Source organism: Anas platyrhynchos, chromosome 3 (genome assembly GCF_047663525.1).
Source record: "Anas platyrhynchos isolate ZD024472 breed Pekin duck chromosome 3, IASCAAS_PekinDuck_T2T, whole genome shotgun sequence".
In the NCBI taxonomy this organism is placed as follows: domain Eukaryota; kingdom Metazoa; phylum Chordata; class Aves; order Anseriformes; family Anatidae; genus Anas; species Anas platyrhynchos.
Window position 1 is genome coordinate 51,812,103 of NC_092589.1, and position 23,518 is coordinate 51,835,620.

Below are 23,518 nucleotides of genomic sequence, written 5' to 3' on the forward strand. Positions count from 1 at the left end.
TGTGTACAGAATTTGTCTGTCTGTAGGAAAACAGTATTGTCAGTTGCTCACTAAAGCTAAAACCTGAACTTCTACATCTGTCATTTAAAACAAGGGATACCCTTAAGATTCAGTTATGTTGCCAGTGACTATGTGTTTCTAATTCTCTTTTAAATCAGGCTTTTGATGCTCTACGGATTGTTTGTGTGAGTGAGAGAGGAAAGGAAGAATTACTGTAGCTTTAGTGAGATTTAAACCCATAGTAATCAGAAGAAAAGCTGTGACAAATACACTTTGTACTGAGGGACTAGCCAGTGTGATTTCATGGCCCCACTTGGCCACCCTCTCTGAGGACACCATGCTGTCTGGGCCTACCTGATGGTTCAGCCATGCCTGAGGGCCTAATGAAGGCCAACATCATGGCCATGGGCACACCCCTGTTGGCCTCTGTCAGCATGGACTCAAAGACAGTTTAGGGAGGGCACAGCTGAGAGTGGACTTCCTCAGTGGCCTGGGGATGCATGCTCACAGGCCCTGGTCTGACTGGTCTCCTGGGGGCACATCCAGGCAGAGCTGCTCCTGGTATCTCCCAATGCTGTCCTGACTGGCCACAGACCCACAGCCTGTCCCAGCTTCAGCCTGTCCCTGTCCCCAGGGAGATGCCTGGTGCCAGGGCTGGTGCTGCCCTGGTGCCCCTAGTGCCCTGCTCCTGGTAGGGTGAGGAGATGGGACAAGCTGCCAGGCCCTGCCCTGATGTACCCACGGGCAGCTCCAACACCCCCAGGGAGCTGCTGGTCCCCATGGTGCCCTGGTGTTCAGACTGAAATACCTGGAGGTCCTTGAGGCAATGTCAGAGTCAGAACTGCCTCAATAAATACCAAAACTAATTGTTGAACCACATTATAGGTATTTAAGAGTACATATACAATGCATGTTGCATTTTTAGTTCAAATCTTGTGCAGTTTTTTTAACCATTATATTGTGAACATTCAACCAGGCAAGTGTCTGTTAAAATCCCACAAATATTTGCAGAAGGCCCAGGGGATTGGTGTGATACATAGGATGGAGCTTGTACATGTAAACCAAGTATTTCCAGATTGCAGAAACAGAACTTGCTAATTGTAGATGTTCTGGATTTTGCAGTTAAAGTATTTCAATTTTTCCCCAAATTCATATTAAAGGAAGCATGCAAAAGTAAAGAAGAATGTTTGTCCAGTAAGAAACTGGCTGAGGACAGCTTAGAAAGTGGCAGATTAAGAAAATCTGTCACCAAGACAATATGGGTAGGCAAGATGGTAGAAGGGGATATTTACTGTATGTGAAGTTTGGGACACTTTTGTATATCACAGAAGCACCCCAGCCCCACAGCATGAGGTAACCCCTGAGTTATGGAGAGTGAAATGTGGGTACAAACTACTCATGGATTGGTTACTCAGTGATTCAAGGATTTAAATAAAGTCACACGGCACTCTTGGTACCATAAAGAAAACATCTAATACTGGAAAAGATATCTGTAATGATTGCCCAGAGGTCTTCCAATTCAAACACAAGATGAGATCTTGAAGGAAAAAAGCTGCCCTCACAATCTCCAGTACAGAAATAACAAAGAATATATCTCCAGTATACTTTCCTGATTAATATAACTTACAATGAAACCTACAACTTTTAGAAAACATAATTTTCTCTCAAGCACTTGGATAGGTCTGCACAGTAGTTTTTTTTTTTTTTTTTTTTTTTAATATATTTATTATTATTATTTTTAACATAGAATAAAATGATTCAATGAGTGCTTTTTCTAATTCCTAGATAGCCAGACTGGTAAGGTGGTATTGCTGTATCCAAAGTTTGTATTTAAGCACTCACCTCGTTACAGCTATTCTGTGCCCCTGATGCTACAAAATGAGGTTACTGCGGGATGCACTGTGATAATATTCAGCTACCGCATGCTAGCAGGATTCTGTTTGAACCTTTTCCTTACATCAGAGACTATATGTCACCTTAGCTCTCAATGCCAGCGTGATACATAGAATGAGTCACGCTTGAACAATATGAACAGCAGTAAATAAGTAACATTTAAGCAAGATGGTGCATTTCAGTGGTTCCTCCAAGCAAAATACCTGATCATTTCCAGATGTATTCTGGGCGTATTTTGTTTTAATATGGATTGGATACCATACACCTAAATACCTAAAAAGCTGCTAGCATCCTACTGTACATCTGCTTGATAAGGCAAATGCTCTTAAGGAGTAGAGGTTAGCTGGTGATATTGAGCTAAGTTTGGTGCATTGTACTTAGGTTGTACTTAGATTTCTTATTTCACATTTGTGTAGCTACATGAATAAACATTTATTTTTAAGCATTAAGTGCAGAAAAGTAAATCCATAATGCTTTTATAATGCTTTTATGTATACTGAAAATACTCTATAATAGCTGCTTTGGGTCAATTATAACAGTATTGCCTGAGCAAAGTGGGTTACTCAAAAAAATATTATTCAAGATATTACACCTATTTTTATGTTCAGTTACCGTTTTTGAATAGATTGCTTGATTTGGTGGTGGAGTCACCATCCCTGGAAGTCTTCAAAAGACGTTTAGATGTAGAGCTTAGGGATATGGTTTAGTGGGGACTGTTAGTGTTAGGTTAGAGGTTGGACTCGATGATCTTGAGGTCTCTTCCAACCTAGAAATTCTGTGATTCTGTGTGATTTTCAGGTGAATTCTTTATTCACATTTTTCACCAGTTTCTTGGTTTGCAAATGGTTCATTTGCTGTTTGTTGCAGACACAGTGCAATGCTGTGCTAGCAGGCTACCCAAGTCTAATGATTTTGCTTTGTTCATTCTGTAAAAACCTTAAAGTATTGATTCTCTCTCTGGAAAGGTTTAGATGCTTAGGTGGCTCACTGGTATAGTATAAATTGGATATTTTACTTATGAATATATAACTTCAAATGAACAAGTTTTGAATATGTGAGTGGAGAATATCTTATTTATAAACAATCATGCTAACCTGAGCATTCAAGTATCCATGAAAGGTGAAGAAGGAAGGATTGCAGATGAGGACAAATTTAAAACAACTTTTGTAGAAAAATCTGTTGTGGAAATATCCTTCTAATATTTGTTTAGCTTTGTTGTAGTATTTGTTTCTGATATATATTTGGCTTTGATTAACAGCTTCACAACTGTTGTGATTCTATCACATTTCATAATATTTCAGCTTTTGTTTTCCACTTTATTCGATTTGATATTTCAAAGCCCATAGCAGTATGCTTTGGTACGGAGCAGATAGTATGCTTTTATCTACACTACCGGTTCTTCTATATAAATTATTTCAATTAAGAGCTACCAAAACAATGAGAAGTTCTTGCATAAAAGTGTTTAAAGGTTTGGTTTTCACACAAGTGCAGAAATAACATTCCAGAAACCTTGTACAGGTATTGAAATAGGACATATGTGAACCAGTAGTAGCAACTTGATGTAAGATGTAGGCTGTCCTCTTTAGATCTGTGTATTTGAAATTTGATTTGGAAAAAGTTTGTATTTGGAAAAATACAAACTCCGTATGTATTTCTCTTAAGCCTTGTTATATGAGAGGGTTACATTAAGGGATACCTTGAGGGAATCATAAGAATATAAGCCACTGAAGGAAAATTCTGGACTATCCTATGAAAGTCACCCTCTTGGGGAAAGCTTAAGGCTGGAATTCAAGGTATTTTTTAGTTCAGCACAGTTTGTCTGAAAAACAGAGAAGAAAATATGATTCTAAGATACTTCCTATTTCCCTGTTCCTCAGCATCTCAAAACAGAAAACAAGGAGAGAAGGAGGGAAATATTTCTACTTTTACTGCTTGTGGTTAAGGAAGATATCTATGGTAATCTTGTAGGAAGCACAACAGAATCACATCCCAACATTCAGTAAGATCTACTGGAGTGGGATTAAGTAGTCAGGGCCATGTCTTCACCTGTTCTCATTCTTGTATATATTTCTATATATTTCCATGAATTTCTAGGCCATGAATTTCTCTCCATAAAGGATCTCTCTTTCCAATTCTTCAGATCTAGCCCTGAGACTTGAGTAGTTTGTAGGTGACTGGAGCACTGGCAGGAACCACTCTACTATTCCCCTTTATGTTTTGCACAGTTGGACAGAAAAAAAACTTCAGTCTATAAGACTTTCAAACAGAATGGAAGTCTTACCAGGAATATTACTATTCTCCCTGAAAATGAGCTACAGTTGAGTTCTGCCTAGCAGGAACTACCCCTTACTATCAGTATTCATTCTGCAATTGAGCCTCATTGAATGTAATTTGCAGTACAGCAGCACCAAGGGGATAAAAAAGAAATCCGGAGGAACTGGTACAGAGAATAAAAGAAATATCTCTCTATTTTCAGATTGGGGTGTATTAATGAATTGTTAAAAATCTTGGATTTAGTTGCACATATTAGAGCCCAGGATCACCTTATGTGATGCACAATGCTAAGATTACGGCTTCCTAAATTTGTGTATTTGTTTAAAATTGGACTGTCTCCCCCTACCTTCCCATATGCTTTGACTTGGAAAAGATACTGTGCACTCATATTGCCTCATGTTGTGAATTTCAAACATGCAGAGCAAGGATTCAATCCTCTTGACAGTCTGGGGTGGAAGCATATGTACACCTTCTGAAAATCAGCTATTACCTTAGAGAATTTATGTATGGTTGCTGATTTTCCAAGATATGCACCATTGTGCACCCTTGAGAATGGTAAAACCTTTCCTGCATAAAAGCAGCCACTACATTTACAAAAAGGTGTACATGCCAACCATGTCACAAATCTTCACAGCAATGACTCCCCAAGATAGATGTCTGCATGATAGACAGTTAAATTTCATTATGTAAATGACATGTAAATATATGCACTGCATATGATAATTAAAACCTTCCTAAATACATATTTACAAAATAGACAATCCGCCATGGTCCATGAGGTTATAATCTACATTTTAAAAATGAATGGTGCAAAAACTCTTAAAATTCACACAGAAGTGGATGATAATCATGTGAAACATAATGACATATCATTTATCAACTTTGGTTCTGTACAGAGTCTCATTCATTCAAAAAATCCACTGATTCACTAAATAAAAATTGGAAGCTCCTACCAACAGTTTGTGCTGGTGTAAAAGATAAGAAGTAATGTGCTACTACAACTGTGCAGCATCAGTTATAACGGACAGGAAGTGAAAAATTGTATATGCAGTGTTATGAAATGAAACTGGCAAGAACAGAAAATTTACTAAGAATTATGACTAAATGCTTGAAGAAAGTGGCCCTGGAGATTTTTTTAGACCTCATCTTTCAATTTCACTCAGAAAATAGTACCTCCTGTGGGGTGTCAGAGTTCAGACCCTGATAGGTAACCCATACTCAAAGGCATCAAAGTTAATGGATAAATCACACTGGGCTTTTCCTGAGTCACATTGGTGCTCTCTAGAGATATCTTTCAAGTCCTGACCAAGTTTGGTATGTTCTTCAGTTAATAGTCCATGACAAGATTACAACCTCAGGTGGCATATTAGCACCATGTGAATTATGAGTCTAAAATTGGTAACTGCAGTCTGGCACCTAATGATCCTTAATTGCTCCTCTTGTACCTTCTCTTGTGCATGGAGGAGATTGTCAAGGCAGTGATCTTCTCTCTCCCTTTTACTTTCCATTGCTCTCCAAGAAGATGCTTCAGTGGTTTTCTTGTCCTGTTTCCAGTTTGCAGAGCTGATATTCTCACAATGCTTTCAGCTGATTTGAGTCTGGACTGACCTGTGAAGGTCAACATCTAGGAAAAATCTAAAGGCTGGAATTTAAGGTACATTTCAGCCCAATACAGCTTGTGGAAAGGGACTGGGTACAAATCCCACAGTACCTTCTGATGCATTCTGTAAAAGACAGGCAGTTTGGGAAAGTGGTGCCTCCTGCCCACCTCCATCTATGCTTGCAGAAGCAAAAGTACTGACCTATTTACCCTGTTTTTTTCTTCCAGTTGACAAGAGGTAGTGAATTTGATTCTTCTCGTTTTGAGGTCAGACAATGCTCAGCAACACCAGATTATAGCATGATAACAGACAGCCTTTCAGTCTGATCTTGCAGCAGTGAGATACAAGCTTCACTGTAGCCATTGGACTAATCTACAAGATTGTCAGGACTCATCAAACATGTAAAAGTAAGATTATGTTTAAGAGTTTATAATTTTGCAACTGAGGAAAGCTCCCACCTTCCAATACATGTATGTAGTACCGCTGAATTAGCTGAATGAATGAGTGCAAAAAAATGGCCTTTTACTTCTCAGGCTTGACCTAATACTTATTAACAGTAATGCTCAGCACCTTCCAGCTAATATTGGTGACCAGTGGGATTGACTCACAATGCATAAGCTGAAGGAAGAAGATCACTTTGCTAGCTGCTGACTTGTGAATATTGGGTAGTTTCCATGTTCTTCATGTGACATCTTCTGAGTCTTGTTACATAAACACTGAGTATCTCAGATAGAGCTCCTTATTGCCAGAGAATAATTTCATCCTCCTTCACAATAAGCTATTTTTTTTTTTCTTTCCAGTACATCAGGCTGGCAAAATTAAGATTTTTTGTTTGTTTGTTTGTTTGTTTGTTTTGAAGTCTATTCCCAGAAGAGGGCAGCTGAGTAGCCAGTTGCAATGCTGTTTGCAAATTACTCTGGGCCTGATTCTGCCACCTTTGCTCATATCAAATCAACACTGACTTTTTGGTGGAAGAGCATGTGAAATTACCCCACCTGACACACTGGTACTCCCTGGACTGCTCTTATGCTGAGCTCTACATTTCCTTATGTTCTTCCAGAAAAGCACACAGAGGCTGTTAGGATCATATTCCTGCAGCCAAAGGTGAGAATCTGTGCTGGATTTTCCACTAGGGCACTATCAGAAGAGATTTTTATAATGAGATAGAGAAACACAATTTGTAGGCTTCTGGGTCTGACCATCCACCGAGAGGATTGGCATTTATCAGAACCAAGTTACAAATTATTTAAACTCCACTTATCACTATTTGGAGGGTTGTAACATTTTGAAATGCCTCTAAGTAAGTTGTGTCTGAAAATCTAAACAAGTGGTGTTTGTTCACCACACAGAAAGATAGTGTGCAAAAAGCACTTTCCAAATAAAGCATCAAAATATTGCAGCATATAATGATTTTCATTAAAAATAAAGTTATTGACATAAATAACAAAATGGCCATGGCACTTTATTGAGTGTTGAATTCTTTAAGTGGTGCTGTCCTCATATTTAAACCTATTAGAAGTTTAACATAGCAGCAGGCCAGCTGGCAGCCTTGAGAGCAATGGTAAAAAGGCATTTAGAAACGTGCCCTGTAAGGCTGTGTATTGACATTATAAGGAGAGTATATTGACATGTGCTTTAGTTTTGTGGAAAGGAGAGAAAGGCAAGAATACAGACTCTGACCATTTGTGTGACAGTTATGGTTGGTTACCTGAGACTGCCATACCTGAGAGGGATATCTGCTTCATTTCATTTTATAATAACAAGAATATCTGTCCCAGACAGAAGGATTATTGCAGAAAATAGTTTATTTGACATTTATAAAGGGCTTTGTGCTCTTAATTTCTTTAATTTATTTTATATGACTTGTCCAACACAACAGGAAAAAAAAAGTTATGAATGCAGACTTAAGAAAACATCACCTACACCAATGCAAATGGCGTTGACAAAGCTGTCAACAATGCCATACTCCAGACACAAGAGCACACCTCAGTTGCCCTCTATGCCTTTGGTGCATCAAATCAAGCCCTATAAAGGTGCAGGGTTCAAAGTCCCAGTCAGTTTCCATGACAGACAAATGTGTTATTTTCCTTTCCTGTGAAAGGATGCTACCTCCCACAAAAATCAAAGAACCACTTCCAAGTAGTTTTCATAAGCAATAGCATGTTTCTTTTCTGTGTACTTATTTGCCTATTTGGAAAAAGCATCTGGAACAGTAATGCTCTGAGTACTGTGCTGGGAAGCAGAGTTGAACTGCTGCATCATGGTTTAAGAGTTAAGTCCTGGGGAGACGAAAATAGAGTGCTTGATTGCTGGTTGTCTCATCAGCCCTTGTGAAAAGCAGCTGATGGTGTTCATGATTGGAAGAGAAGGGAAACGGGAAATCCATTACATTTCTCCTGGTATTTCAGTCACAAGAATATACATGACTTCAGTTCAACAATTCAACTTAAGCCACAATTCATAAATGTCCATTATAATACAGCAATAGCATGATAAGTTAACTAAGAAAAAAATAGCTTTGTTTCATAGAAGCATAGAATCACAGATTGGTTTGTGTTGGAATGGACCTCAAAGATCACTCAGTTCCAACCTCCTTGCCATGGACAGGGACACCTCCCATTACATCAGGTTGCTCAAAGCCCTGTCCATCCCTTAAAAAACTTCCAGGGATGGGACATCCACAATTTCTCTGGGCACCCTGTTCTAGTGCTTCACTACCCTCAGAGTAAATAATTTCTTCCTTATATCTAATCTAAATCTACTCTCTTTTAGTTTAAAGCCATTGCCCCTTGTCCTATCACTATATGCCCTTATAAAAAGACCCTCTCCAACTTTCCTTGTAGGCTCCTTTTAGGCACTGGAAGACTGCCATAAGGTCTTCCTGGAGTTTTCTCTTCCCCAGACTGACAGACTGAACAACCCCAATTCCCTTAGCCTGTCTTCGTAGGGGAGGTGCTCCAGCCCTTTGAGCATCTTTGTGACTCTCTTCTGGACTTGTTCTAACACACTTCCATGTCCATCTTGCGCTCTGGGCCTCAGAGCTAAATGCAGAATTGAGGAGCAGAATCCCCTCCCTCACCCTGCTGGCCATTATTCTTTTAATGCAGCCCAGGCTTTTGGGCTGCAAGCACACATTGCTGACTCATGTTGAGCTTCTCATCAACCAATACCCCAAAGTCCTTTACATCAGGGCCGCTTTCAATCCATTCTCCACCCAGCCTCTATTTGTGTTTGAGGTTGCCCCAGCCTATATACAGGACCTTGTACTTGGCCTTGGTGAATTTCATGAGGTTCACACTTGCCCACCTCTCAAGCCTGCCTAGGTGCCTCTGGATGACATTCCTTCCCTTTTGAGTTTCTTCAAACTCAGTCTGTGGTAGTGGGAAATAGGACTTCCAAAGCTAGACAGAGTAACTGTTTTTTTTCCCAGAAGCTGATTTTTTTGGGGGGTGGGCGTGACTGAATGCTGAAATTTGGATTTGGCATCATGAATATTGACCTCTGGAATGGGACTCAGACTGAGTAGCTTGTGAAATATTAGTGGCCATTTCAATTGTGATATACACCTCAAAACTGAAAAAAAAAAAAAAGCATTTTTTTTTTTCCTCATAACAGTGAACAGAGTGGTTTGAAACCCACACTTTTCTGTCCCTCACTGTTTATGTCTTCATGCTTTAAACTCTTTCACAGAGCTTCTGATTAACTATTGCACAGGAAACCTGACAGTCACACAATAGCCACAGTGGACAGTCCCAGGGGCAGGCAGTTTGGGTGAAGGACATTGGGCCACATCCTGAAATCTGCAGTAGAGGCACACAGGAGAGATGCATTGGTAACACATAGTGCTGCTTTGTACTCAGCAGGATAAAAAAGGAACGTAGGTGGAAAATACTGGATTCTGACAATAAAAAAGTAGCATGCACTGCTTTTCTTTTTTTTTTAACATTGCCTTCTGCAGTACTGCCCATTTATTCATATAGCATCTTTATGCACAGTTTCCAGACATTTTTTTCTATTTGTTTCTTTTTCACAGTAAAAAGGAATTTAATTAGAGACTGAAAAAAGGCCTTAGGTCTCTGATAATCCTCCTCCCACTGCTGCTGATTGGGCTGCATGGCCCCCCTGGGGCACTTTTCGGCACAGCCAGCCAGGATGGCAGGGGTGCCCTCAGAGACCAGAGGACTCCTTTTTGCTTTCTTGACTTTACTGAAAGTAGAGCAAAGCTTCTGTATGATATCCAACACATATGAACTTTTATCTCTGATTCCAGTGCCTTTTCTTCACATTTGGTTCAGAACAAAAACTTAACAGAGAGATTTAATAATTTGAGGAAGTTGAAGAAAGAACAAAAAACATTTGAGGCTAGGAAGAGAGGAAGAAACATTAGGTGACAATCCATGTTCCAATTTAGGGGAACTTTTCCATCAGCTGCACTTAAAGATCTTGAAATACACTTTCTTTTGCCTTTGCAGAATTTCTCTGCTTTGCCTTCAGAGTGTGGCATTTTTCCAAGGCAAACTTGGAGGGGAGAGAAAATAAATCACTTGTAATGTTTGGCTGGTAGGAGTCCAACCACTAGTGAAGCTACCTCCTTTCTAGAAAATCTTGTAAAAAATGTCCTGATTTACTTAATCTTTTTTGACTCAGTAATGTTTTTGCCTGAGTCTAGAGTTTGCAAGCCATAAACATTGTGACAAATAATGAAGTAATCATGCAATTAGGACTCAGTAACTTATGCTGTAAGAGTGACCTCTTGCTTGTTTTTCCCCCGCATAAAAATAAATAACGTGTCTTTTTCTTCTCTTTGGTGCTAATTGCTGGCTTGAATTATGTGAAATTCTGCAAGCTTGGTCTCCTGGTTTTACCTTTACCTGTTTGTTATCTAGACTGTGTCCTGCTATGAGGTAGTAAGGGGGCACACTGTACATTTTACTAGCTGCACTGAGCATGTGGACAAGTGAGGAGTGGCTGAGCTGTGGTTTCTTTCCCTCTCCAAATCTCAAGACAATCTAGTGGGGCAGGATGCAGAAATGGGCAATTCGTGGCTTTTGAACTCTTGTGCACTTCCACAACATTCAAAGGCAGCTGTCAGGCCCAGGCCATGCCACGTGGTTATCCCTAGGGTTGTGCTGGTATGAAGGGACCCAGGCAACCCACAGGCTGAAGGAGGAAGTTACCCAGCAGGTGCTGCTGGCTTCAGCCTGCAGGAAGGATGGTCTCTGAGGTTCAGTCTCATGCCCACTGCCATTTCATAAAGGGACTCATAAGCCATTGCTGCCTCCTTCCCATGAACCGCTCCCTGTGCCTTCTCCTGCTCTCTGATCTCATTCTGCATATGAGATACAATATGCATACTATGTATGTATCTTATGCTGCTTGGCTGTAAGAGGATTTTGGTCAGTGGTAGGTAAGTCCAGAAATTTTGTCCAGTTCTACTGCAAGGCTTTGGCAAATGGTGAAACAAAGAAGAAATCTTGGCTCAAAGGAGCCGTGTAGTGCTGTATTCAAGTGTGGCAACTCCCAGCCCAGGTAGAAAGGAATGTGTTGATCACTCACTAAGAGTGCTGCCAGATGTCCCTATCTTAAATTATTTCCTGTAATAAAGGCTTGGGTCTTGTGTTCTGTGTGAAAATCACTCAGTACGTGGGTTTTCCTATATTTCCATGGAGAGCTGCTATTTTTTTTCCAGATGCCTGCAGCCCAGCCACTTAAACCATGCATATGCTCAGTTTGGTGGCTAGGGACCAAAGACTCCCACATGACCAATGCGTAGTCACTCTACATTTGTTTGATGAGGACTGTGACAGAATTTGCTACTTCATATCTTGTCTGTTTTCCATTTAGGACTCCCAGTCACATCCATGCCAGGTGCCTCATAAAAGCCCTTGGTTGGTGTGTTGTGCATTCTGATGCTCTTCTCAATGCTTTGCCCAAGAGCCTCCTAACATTTTTTTTTTCTGCCTGGAGTGCAGGATGCAGAGACACTTTTGAGTGAAAGAAGGGCATTTCTCTTAGTAGTCAGTCATATTTTTCATGCTGAAAGTGCTTCATCTATCTGATTTTCACAGCAGCAGTGCTGCTGTTTCGATTCTGACCAGATACAGATAGATCTGAGATGCCAGAGTAATATATTTCCCTAATGACATGTCCAGTGTGTGAAAACTAAGCAATGGCTGACATGTTTGCACTTAAATTAGACCATAATACCACTATTCTTAGGGGACCCTAATAAGAATGAGAGAATGACACTAAATCAATGGACTTCTAGTTAAAAGAACTAACTAAAACTCAAATGTTAAGCAAAATTGACTTTTGTTTAAACCTGTTAAAATAGATGTTCCATGGAATAATGTTTTCAAGAAAGTGTTTTATCTTCAGATTTTGAGGAATGTCTCTAAGTGAATAAACAGAGAAGTAAAATTGAAAGCCATTGTTTATAATAATAATAATAATATTAATAATAAAGAGTAAAAAAGAAAGAAAGAAAAAAAGAAAGAACATTATCACATCCCTACACAGTGTGAGAATAGCGTGTGGTTTTCTTTTCAGTTTGTTCAACTTTATCAAGTATGCTTGATAAATAGAGTATTCAATTCTCTTCCAACACAATATATTCCTCACTTTATGTTTAATTTCAATTACTCTTCTAGGTGTACAATCCATACATGTTCAGATCTCTTCTGCAAAACACCCAGGATCCTGGTTTAGTTTCCTTTCCATTGACGTTAATTCTTTCATTCTACCTTCACAGGATAGCCTAAATAAGGCAAAGAGATTCAGTCATAAAAAGATCACACTAGAAGCTATGCCCAAAAAGCTTTCCAGAGGGACAAGACTAAATCCTCTTCATTTCAGATGAGTTAATGAGGGCTTGGCATGAAGTCAGTCAGACTGCTCATTACAAGTCTGTATCGCTGTGCTTTCTTCTTTCCCACTCAGTCTGAATTTTAGATGTGCCATTAAATTCCTCCTGAATTGCTTGTTTCCGGGGGTGCTGGCCTGCCTGTGGCTAGTTACTTTTTCAAAACAAGTTTCCTGTTTCTGGATAATAAAGCTTTTTTTACCTCTTTTCAGTGATGGTTGGGCAGACAGAGATGAAGTCATTGAAGGCTATGAACCTGAAGCAAATGGAGGCATCACTATCAAACTGCAATCTCCAGAGGTCTTGTCTTTTGATGACTACTATCTGAAGCTGCGTCTGGACACCAACACCCGCAACCCCTGGTTTCCTGAGTTCTGGCAACACAGATTTCAGTGTCGCATCCCAGGGCACCCACTAGAGAATCCCAACTTCCAGAAGAACTGCACTGGTAACCTGTCAATTGTTTTTCTATTTGAATCTGTGGTCAGGCAAAAATTTGCCTTTGCTTTGTTTGTTTTAAATAACCGGTGAAAAGTAACAGTCCCAAATTGTGCAGATATGAATCTGAACTCTCATACGAATATGTCTGGCACAGCCTCCTCTCAATATAGATCTGCTCTGTCATAGAGCAAATTGTTCCCCTTTCAGGTTTTAGAGCTATGTTGAGACTGAGAGGAGTGTAATATGGCTACCTGGTCACGACTGAGATAAAATAAGTAACAGTTACATTCTAACAAAAATCGGAACAAATATAAACCTTTAGTTTGTAATTTGTAAATATTTCATTTCTAGTCAAAAAGGTACATTTTGATAGTAAGGAAGTTACCCATGATAAACAAAAATTATGAAGTCTGGCTTCCCCTGGATTTTTGTCCTGTTCTTTCCATCTCCATCCCCTTTATGTGATGACATTAATCTCCACCGGTATTCATGTGCTCCCTGAGCTGACTGCCCACAGTATTTCTAGTTCTTCTGTTCTCCATCAGTGGCACTTTTTAACAACACCTTCCACATTACCTTTAGTTTCCCCTCAGTTCTCTTATTACAGTTGAGTCATATCAAAAATATTGTGGCTGACTCAAAATTGGTCTGACATGCTGACTGGCTGGCACATCTGAGTGCTTAGAGGCTAGTGGTAAGGCATACTGGCTAAGTAATTATTGAGTTTGCACTGATATTTTTTCCCTCAAAGGAATAATTAATTTCATATTATACCAAAATGTTCCTTCATGTTATATATATTTAATTGTTTTTGAGACTGCTTCACTTCAGACAAAGAAGCTAATATAGGCCAACAAGGGCAGAAGTTGCAAAGGGGAGACTGAACGATGGACACACAATGCAAATACATGGCCTTCTTTCTTAAGAAATTACTTCTAAAACTGCTTTGTTTTGGTCTTTCCATTAACAAAAATAAGTTTCAAGCTGATATCCTACAAAAACGTCTGTTTTTTTTTGAGGAATCTCAGTGGCTGTTGTAAGCACAGGTAGTTTTGCAGCTTCTGGTTATAAAACTATGAACTTTAGTCAGAACCAGCGTGGTCATTTTTCATCCACTTCATCAAAGGCAAATACCAGGTGCCAAGTTCAAACTGGAGTAAACGGGGTACTTCTTCACAGAACATGCAAATGAGTTGTTAGACATGGGTTGCTATAGACTCTAAATTTGTACTGGAGACAAAAAGCAGTTAAATAAATTCATGAAAAAACAAAGAAACAAACAAAACCAATAAGGGCTGTTTTATGAAAAACAAACAAATGAATGAGGGTTTTTTTTTATGGAAGAAAAAACAACAATAACACACCAATCTGTCTGAGGACGTCAGGGCTGAAGGCAGTGGACATCGGAGAGGTTGCTGCAGAAGTATCATATGCCTGCCCAGGTGTTTTGTCCTTCTCAAGGCAACAGGTATCAGAGGCAGGAAGGGTTTAATTTGGATAATACTACAGAAATACAAAAGGATTGGTAAACTCTGACAGTTAATAGTCATAATTCAGGCACTCAAAAATCTTTCCAGGCTCTGGCAGCCTGCTGTAGTGGTTGGCAACCCTGCCAAGATCAGGGGGGTTGAAACTAGATGATCTTTAGGGTCCTTTTCAACGCAGGCCATTCTATGACCCTGATTCCCTCCTCTAAGAAGCTGTAAGTTTTTGCGTGAAACTTCAAAAGGTGATACTTAGGCTTTTCTGAAAAGCATTCAATTCAATTGGGGATGAACCACTGATAACCCTCAGGCTTATCACATAGAACAGAGAAATTCATAAATGTCTCAGATCACAAAAGGGAAACACTACAAGGCATCTATTCTTAATAACAGTATATCTACAGAACCAGGAGACATGCATGTCCCCAGCGAGTATGGGATCAACACAATGTTTTTTTTTGTATTTTTCTTTAACTGCACAGAGCTGGCTGGTGACTGTCTGGTACCACCAGTTTTCTACACACATACCTTTGCCTAACCTTTCTGCGGGGTTGAGTGCTACTCCAAATACTAGCAGCTCCAATGCTTGCTGATGAAGCCTTAATCTCCAAGGTCTACTATGGCAGCACCAAGAAACTGCCTTCTGTACCTATCACAGGTTTGGAGACAGGCCTCTTCACAAGTTCTCTGGAAAAAAAAAAAAAAAAAGTCTGAATTGCCTCTTCTGTCCTTCAAAAAGAAGTCTCCATGCACAGATTTGAAGGAGAGAATCCATATTGCTCAATAAATAATAAACAGTAGGATTTGAAATCCATTAAAAGTACCAACAGACTAAGTTCTGACTTCCTTGTTGTACTACAAATTAAAGTCCTACTCCATCACCCCAGGAAAGTTATCAATATTGAACACTAGTATCGAGCTCCTCAACTGCATTATATTTGAGAGCTTTCACTCTCATCTCACAGTATGCCATCAGTATTCCTTTAACAAGTTACATAGGGTCCTGCATTATGGAAAAAGCTGAGTCCCCTGTACTCCCAGAACTCCATGTACATTATTAGCATACATCGTGATTATGTCTGGTCCTGATCTGTTCTGTATTCCAGAAGTGCACTGGTAGTCATTACTGAGAACACAGCACACCTGCACTTTTGTATAAACAGGAATTGATTCAAAGGTAGTAGATTCATCTTCAGGCACTGGAGAGTTATCATGTCAGGAAGCTACCTAGTGTAAAAGAAAACCGAGGGCAAAAGATACTTTTGTTGTCTAAGAGATCATAGTGTATTTGTAGCTACCCATCAGTGGGATCCCTAGGAGCAACCACAAACAAAAAAAAGAGATGAGAGTGTCTTTCTCCAACTACCTTTTTCAAAAAGATTCAAAACCCTTGGATCTATACAGTTTGAAAATATAATTATGAAGTTTGTGGTTGAACGTCTTCAATTACTGCTTGCCCAGTATAATTTTCTCATATACAACCTAATCACTTTATTGGGTAATTTATTCAGAATTGCCACTGAAATGTGGAGTTCAATTTCTAACGTTTATGGATAGGCAAGGACTTCAAGCAATTACAGCTGCTGCATTTGCAAGTTCTCACACACCATTACTGACAAGTCAGCACTAGCTTGGGATTGCAGGCTTTCTAGGAAGCAAGGAAAAAGAAGTTCCTAGAAATCGCCCTTCCCTGATGACAGGAATTACTACTTGAATTCTCTCACTCAGTCCCTGAGAAAACTGATGTTCTTCTTCAGGAATTCTCATGTTGCAATTAACTCTGTACATGCAATTTTTTTTTTTTTAGGGAAAAAAAAAAAGTCTATGTGGGCTAAGAATTACTGGAAGGAAGCAAATCCAAATGCCTTCTATTTATGAAGTCTGAGGGCTGACTAAAAATTGACCATATTTTCAAAATATTTTATCTGGGTATACTAGTACTATGTAGTAGTAGCAGCACAAGTTCTTGGGAAGAGAAGACAACCTGCTCCTTTGGATCATTCCTTTCTTTTGTATAATAATAATAATGATAATAATAAAAAAAAAAAAGAAAACAACCAGCAAAAACAACAACACACTACTTTTCCCATTTGGGTGGCAGCCAAATGAGTGGGAGCTATTTTTGACTCATTCTTTGTTAATGTTATAGCCAAATGCCTCTCATAAGTGTCTACCTGTCTGTCTCTCTCTTTCTCATGGCTATAGAAGATACTCTTCTCAACACAAAAAGATTCAAGCCTAGAATTTTTCTTGTAAATAGAAAAGAGATTTTTGTGTGATCTTCTCTTGCAGATTCTTTGATTTCTAGAAGGCCAAAACCACTTCCAGTACCAAGTTACTTTTCTTCAACTGTTTATGCTATTAATGTATTTCACTGTTTTCCATTTAGTAACTACATTCTTCAGGAAACGAAGCATGTCCTGCATCTTTGTATGGACCACTGACTCAATGGGAGGTTTAGAACTTCACAATATTCTTCATACCCTTCAGATGAAAAGTCAGAACAGAGTAGTCCATTTTAACATGAACAGAAAAAAGCTGCTTCTGAATTTGAGATGCTAAGAAGCTACCTAGCTCAGGATGGACCTGACACTGAGTTCCCTTAGTGCTCAACCTCAGGCATTGCTCCAAGCAGCAGTCACAACTTCTCTCAGTTCATCAAACTCAGCCATTTCAACGTTTTGAAGGTTGTATGCTGACAATGAAATTAGGTGATAGACTGTACCTATCAAGTGACAAACACCCTTCCAACAGATCTTTAGGATGTTTTCTGCTCTCTGATCTGGTAGAAATAACCTGAATAGAAGTCCTTTCCTCCCCACAAAACTACAGTGACAAATGTTTCTCTGCTGGACTTGGCGAGCCCACATAGACTAGAGTTAAATGCAATTCTCACATACATGGAAAGGATGTAGAACTCACTACAGTTCAAACACTTGTGTGGAGGTCTAACTGCTGATTTACAAAATGCCTGCTCACCTCTTGGCAGATAATACAATGGCTGCCATTTGTGTGAACTGGGTGGGATGAGTACTCCTCTGCACCACAGGAGACAGTTATGAAATTGGTTATGGAACTGATGCAAACATCAGATTATGCTCACAGCAGTTCATCTGCTGGGACAACAAAATACATTGGCAGGCAATCAGCACAGACATTTTTCGACAGAGTGAAGTGGAACAAAGTGGGCAATTCATGATTCATTCATTGATTCAATTGATCTTTGAGGAGAAGGATTATTTGTCTGTGAACCTATTTGTGGCAGACAAGAACAAGAAATGTAGATTTTTTTTTATTCCAGAGGAGATTGCAGGCCAAGTTCCCTTGGATGATTACTCATACCTTGGACATGCCAAAAGGATTGCTTTATCTGCTAATTCTTGTCTGGGTACAAGAGAAAGACAAGCAATCAGATTGAGTGCAGCCAAAGTCACAGAATTACATAATCACTCAGGCTGGAAGGTAGCTCAGGAACTTCAGAACTTGTCTTCATCATGAACTTTTTCTCAAGACCAATTTTAGTTTTGATTATTTTATATGAGATGGCATGGAGCCCTCATTTTCTCATATCAGTTAGCAAAACACTTCGGGCTATGTACTTGATTGTTTCTATCCTTTGCAGAAAGCATGAATGCTTTTCTACTGAGAGCTGATGTGAATAATTTTCAGAACGTCTAAGGCTATGTTGTGTACTGGGCAAATTAAATCCAGCAGATGTTATTAGAACTCATTCTGCTGTGTCAGAGGTGTCCATAGGTGCTTCTCTGAGAAAATTCCTTTAATCCTATAAAGCTCTCTCACAGAGTACCTCATATAGCAATAGAATCAAGCTATTGACATATCATACTTCTTCAAGATCTATTGTACTTTATGTATCCTGACTCACCCTTCCTAACCACTGCTTTGGATTTCTATCATACTTTTATACTCTGGAGTAGAGAAGCAGCTGAAGTTCTTTTTTTATGTTCTCAGTATAAGGCAGGAGATCTAAGCTTCATCACACAGAAGGGGTCAAAACTCTCTGATCTCAATCTCTTGGGTACCTATAATGAAGCATATTAAGGACAACTTATCTGAAAGAACTATGGCTGCTACACTTTTTAGTCAAGGCTTTTTTAAAGCAGATAAGACAGGAGAGCTGGAGGCTTATTTTATTTCCCAGACAAAGTAACAGATGGCTTTTAAGGTTTAAAGAGGAGGAAGTTTAATAATGTCCATATATGTGATAAATCATAGGCATAATTAAGAGAAGACATTACCTGAAGTCAGGTTTTTGTTCACTTGCTCCCAGCTTATTTTTTGAAGAAAGTAGCTTCATTTATCCAACATTCTATATTTCTAAAAAATTTAACCAGGCTGTCAATCAAAATACAATCACAATATCTATTTTTCTTTGTTTGGAATCCATAAAAAAATGAGATCATTATCAAATAAAGGAAAAGAATAGTATATGTATGCCACTGTAACAGTACAGAAGACAGTTTACAGAACATATTTGTACTGTAGTGGGATATCACAAAAGTTTTCTCACTCTAATATTTACATGTACATTTCCCATTGTGGATTTTAACAGTCAAAGTTCCCACTTCTGGGATTAAAACAGTCCTCAGGTAGGCTTGTGACATTCAGCCTTCTCCATTACATGAGTAAACTGATGGAGCTGCAAAGAAACAGGACATATGAATCATGTTCCCTGGTGCCTCCTCTGTGCTCTTGTCTGCTGTGCCTGAAGAGTGACAGGGGCACTCCTGGCTGCTCAGACTGTCACAGATGCTTTGAACTTGTATCTGCAGTGTCGGGAGGACAAAAGAGCGCAATTAAAATTAATTGACTTTTTCCTAGAAATCAATTTTTTTGTGCAGTTCACACATCAGACCAATTACCCTAGATATAAGCATTTAACCAAATCTGTAAATAAACTTGATGAAATAATAACAGTAACTGATCAGAAAACAAGGCCAGCTGCCTTCTGTCAGCCCTCCTGGTATTTTATTAGATTGTTTCTTCCCTTTTCTCATTTACCTGGAGGTGGAAAGTTGTTAAACTCAGCTAGCAGTTTTACAGGTTTTCATTACTGGCATTCATTACCCCATAAATACTGGTGCAAAGGAGATACAGCAGGATCTAATGTGTAGGTGTGCACCCATCCACTCACACGTCTGGCTGCAGCCCAGAGAGACTCTTTGTGCACAAGGATATTTGCTAAAAAATAGGCAATAGAATTCTTAAAATGAACAAGGTCCTCTTAATAGCTCTTGGGTGAACTGTGGTGTAAAGAACAGTAAATTATGAGCTGGAGTACTAAAACGTGAACCATAAAAATTACAAATCTTCCTAGTAGAATAAACTATACTCATATCCATAAGGAGAATAATCTGATGGAAGATGCATGCTCCAAAGAGTAGGACTGCCAGAACAACCTGCTGCTTTTCCACTCATACTGGGAGGACCTGGGAAGTGAAGAACTCTGCCAGTGTGGAACTAGGGAAAAATAATGAAAACAGCTTCTTGAGCTAGGCTGGCTACTGACTGAGCCAGAGAGGGCTACTGCAGCACAGCAAGGTGTGAGATGATGATTTCCAGAGGTATCTTTCAGCTTGGATTTTTATGATTTGTATAGTAGAAAGTAACTTTGGAGGAACCTGCAAGTTCAAACCTTTAATTTAGTTTTGGTTCAAACTTAGCTTTACAGGGACAGAAACTCAGGGCTATTCCCTTCAAAGCAAAAGTACTCTATGCAGCATGCTATGCAGTGTGTCGTCTACTTTCTGCAAAAGCCAGTTTGTTCTGCCTAGTTTTCCAGGCTTATTTTGTCTAGGAGTTCACATCATGAGGACCAGTTTTCTTATGAAATGCCAGGTACTTTAGTAATTTGGGTTTGGCTGGGCTAGATAGACCTTTTTTGCTGCATTGTCATATCTGACTACACTGAGGAAAAAAGGAGGTGCACTAAAATAAATGCTTTTGAAAATCTTTCAGATCTGAAAGACCAGCTTCTGTTTTTTTTTAAATGCATGAATAAAGATTAGGCCCACTTATTCTGTCTTCTGATTTGCTTAGCTCTAGTTCGCTACTAATCAGTGCTGCATTGTCCTTGTGCAGACGTCACTCAGAAGCTTCTAATCTTAGCTTTTCTTTAAAATGAATTTTTTTCTGTGATACGGTACTTAAACACAACTCTGGGCATATGTCCAGTCGGCTTGTTAAGGGGAAAATATAGTGGATCTTTGCGATCTGTGCATGTGTGACTAATGCACTGCATATTGCAAGAGTTGCAAGGAAATATCTGGATATCTCTACCAGGCATTTGAAACCCACCCTTAATTTAAAAAGAAAACTGTGAGTGTGCTCTGCTAAGTTATAATATGATCCAACTAGGTTCTGGTTAGGGTAGCTGAGGACACTTTGTTCATCCCCAGTGCCAGAGCAGCTGCAGCAGCTGCCTGTGATCGCAGGATACAACAGCAGTCTCTGAGAGCAACTGTGGCTGCAGGGCTGCAGCCTTGTCTGGGTGGGCAGCAGTTACTTAGCACATGTGAAGTCCACCCATCAGCATGCAACTGTGTGGTCCTAGGAAGCCAGTCCCACAAACAAGAGGTTTCTTGTGTGAGGAAATGGTGTATTTAAAATAAAATAAAAAAATAATCAGTAAATGCGGGGAATTAGTGATACACATTGGTGTTCACATTAATTTATTCATGGTAAGTTAATGATGGTGTTCTTAATACCACCTTAATGTTAAGAACAGAAATGAGGAAAAAGTGTTTTTTTTTTCTTTTTTTTTCATGGTAATAATAAAAGAAAAAAGAAAACCACTAGTACTGGCCAATGAGAGATATGCTGTGGGAAAGGGGGAGAAAATACAATGGAAAGGGCTCAGGGGTTGAGATAAGGACAGGGAGATCACTCAACAATTATTGTGACAGGCAAAATGGACAGAGCAGAGGGAAATTAATATAATTTATTACTATCAAGCTAGAGCAGTGAGAAACAAAAAACAACCAGAAACACTGTCGCCCACCCACCCTCCTCTACCTCCTCTACTTGAGCGGCACAGGGGAATGGGGAATGGCGGCTGTGATCAGTCCCTAACACTGATAAATATTAGGTACCTCTCCTGACTGTTTTTCAGACTCACACAGAACCACTGGAATTTAAATTCAGAAAAGATCTGTTAGGCCAGCCACTCTGTGCCTGCCAGCCACAGAGTCTCCTACCATGTATGAAGTACTTCGCCCAATGTTAACATGTATTATTGACCCACACCTTTGACGGTCTTAGGATCTCATGCCCATATACTGACAACTGGAAACTAAAACTTAGTTATTTACAGGTCTAGATCAATGAACTCAGAATAGTTTGTGCATTTTTTTTTCTGTTTTGCCATCTCCATGTCAGATTGGAGCAGAGATCTTCAGAGAGAATAGGTTAAAGAATAACATGTATTTCATTATTTCATCATATTTTTCTACCCTTATGTAAAGACTGTGATTAGTAGTTTGTGTGTTGTACTGGTGTAGAATATTTAACATATAATGATACTGGATTCTTGTTTACTTCTTTGCCCTGTTCAGTGGTAATATCTTCTATGCTTTATATGAAAGTTGCTTGTTTTCTGCTCTGAGTCTGCATTTTCTGATGAACATGCTCAAAATTAGGCTCCTGAAGTGCACACTCTGAGACCTAGATAAATTGGCCTGATTTTGAAGGTTCTGATCTCCTGTAATTCCCACAGAAATCAACAGCAACTAGAGAAGTTCAGGTATTAATCACATCAATTAATTAGTTGCCTGAGTATGTATTCAGGTTCCTAATTTAAGTATCCAGGATGGTTAATGTTCTGAAAGCTGCAGCACAATTACTGAGTTTTGTCTTCCTCTTGCAGATAAGTCTCAGGCTTTGTATGAATAGCATGACACTTGAGATTTAATCAGTCCTGCTTCCTGTCCTTTTCAATTGCTCCTTCTCTGTATGCTATAATAGGATATCTGTAAGGGCATCTGACTCAACAATTTCATTTATTAATGATGAAAATCATGATTGAGCTAGCCAAATAACATCAAAATCTGCAAATATTTCTTTAGATTTCTAAATTACTTAGATTTGGTGTGCTCATTCCTGCCTCCTGTAAGAGTAGCAGCAACTCATTATCTGCTAGACTTGTTCCAAATAACAGACCTGTTAAGAATAGTAGTTCTAAATATGTCTTTAATGGAGTATGCAAGTAAGGCAGCAAGGTTACATAGTTACATAGTTACCTGAGGGAGAGGGGAAAACTGAAGGTTGTTTTTTCCTTTTTTTTTTTTTAAATCGTTTCTCCATAGGTCTTTTAGAAAATGTTCTCTGTAGAATCCTGCCTGTGTCAGGATCCAGGATGGCAATAGAGGAAGAAGTTAGCTGAGCAATTTGTAAAGAAAGCAAGAAAAGCAGATGCATTCAAGGTCTCTGTGATAATAACTAATCATATTAAAATGGTGCCTGAGGCTTTGAGTGCATATTGAGGGCATTCGTGGAACCCTGCAGAGTCTGAAAAAGGGGCTCAGAGACAGGTTATGGTTGGACTGGGAATGACAGAAGCAACTACAGAATATGCAGTAGGAGTAACAAATTGAATTGCTGTCAAGAAACAGGACATAAGAAAATAAAAGAATTAAAACAAACAAACGAACAAACAAAAAGCAGTCAAAGAATGTCTTGGGATGGGGGGACTGGGATGCCTGATCAGAGTATGGTCTGTTTTGGATCAGATGGGGTAAATGGCCTCCTTTCCATTCATACTGTTTTGAATCTTCTGTTAAAACAATTGTTATTGCATATGTCCTATAAAATCATAGGTTGAGCTTGGCTGCTAAAATATCTTTGTCAGCATTAAATTTTAGTCAGTTAGTGAAATAATAAGATGGATTTCAAATGCTATAGCTGGATTTGAAATCAGTGTCTTTGCTGATTGCATGTACAAACCA

General features: G+C 39.2%; 1 protein-coding gene across 3 annotated transcripts in view; it reads left to right on the forward strand.

The window, feature by feature from the left end:
• The window catches only part of GRM1 (glutamate metabotropic receptor 1), a 184,646-nt gene that overhangs the window by 105,516 nt on the left and 55,612 nt on the right, over positions 1–23,518 (forward strand). For all 3 annotated transcript variants that reach the window (XM_072035894.1, XM_072035895.1, XM_072035893.1), the window contains exon 4: positions 12,843–13,078. In XM_072035894.1, the coding sequence (XP_071891995.1) occupies positions 12,843–13,078 (236 nt within the window). The remainder of the gene's footprint in view (positions 1–12,842; positions 13,079–23,518) is intronic.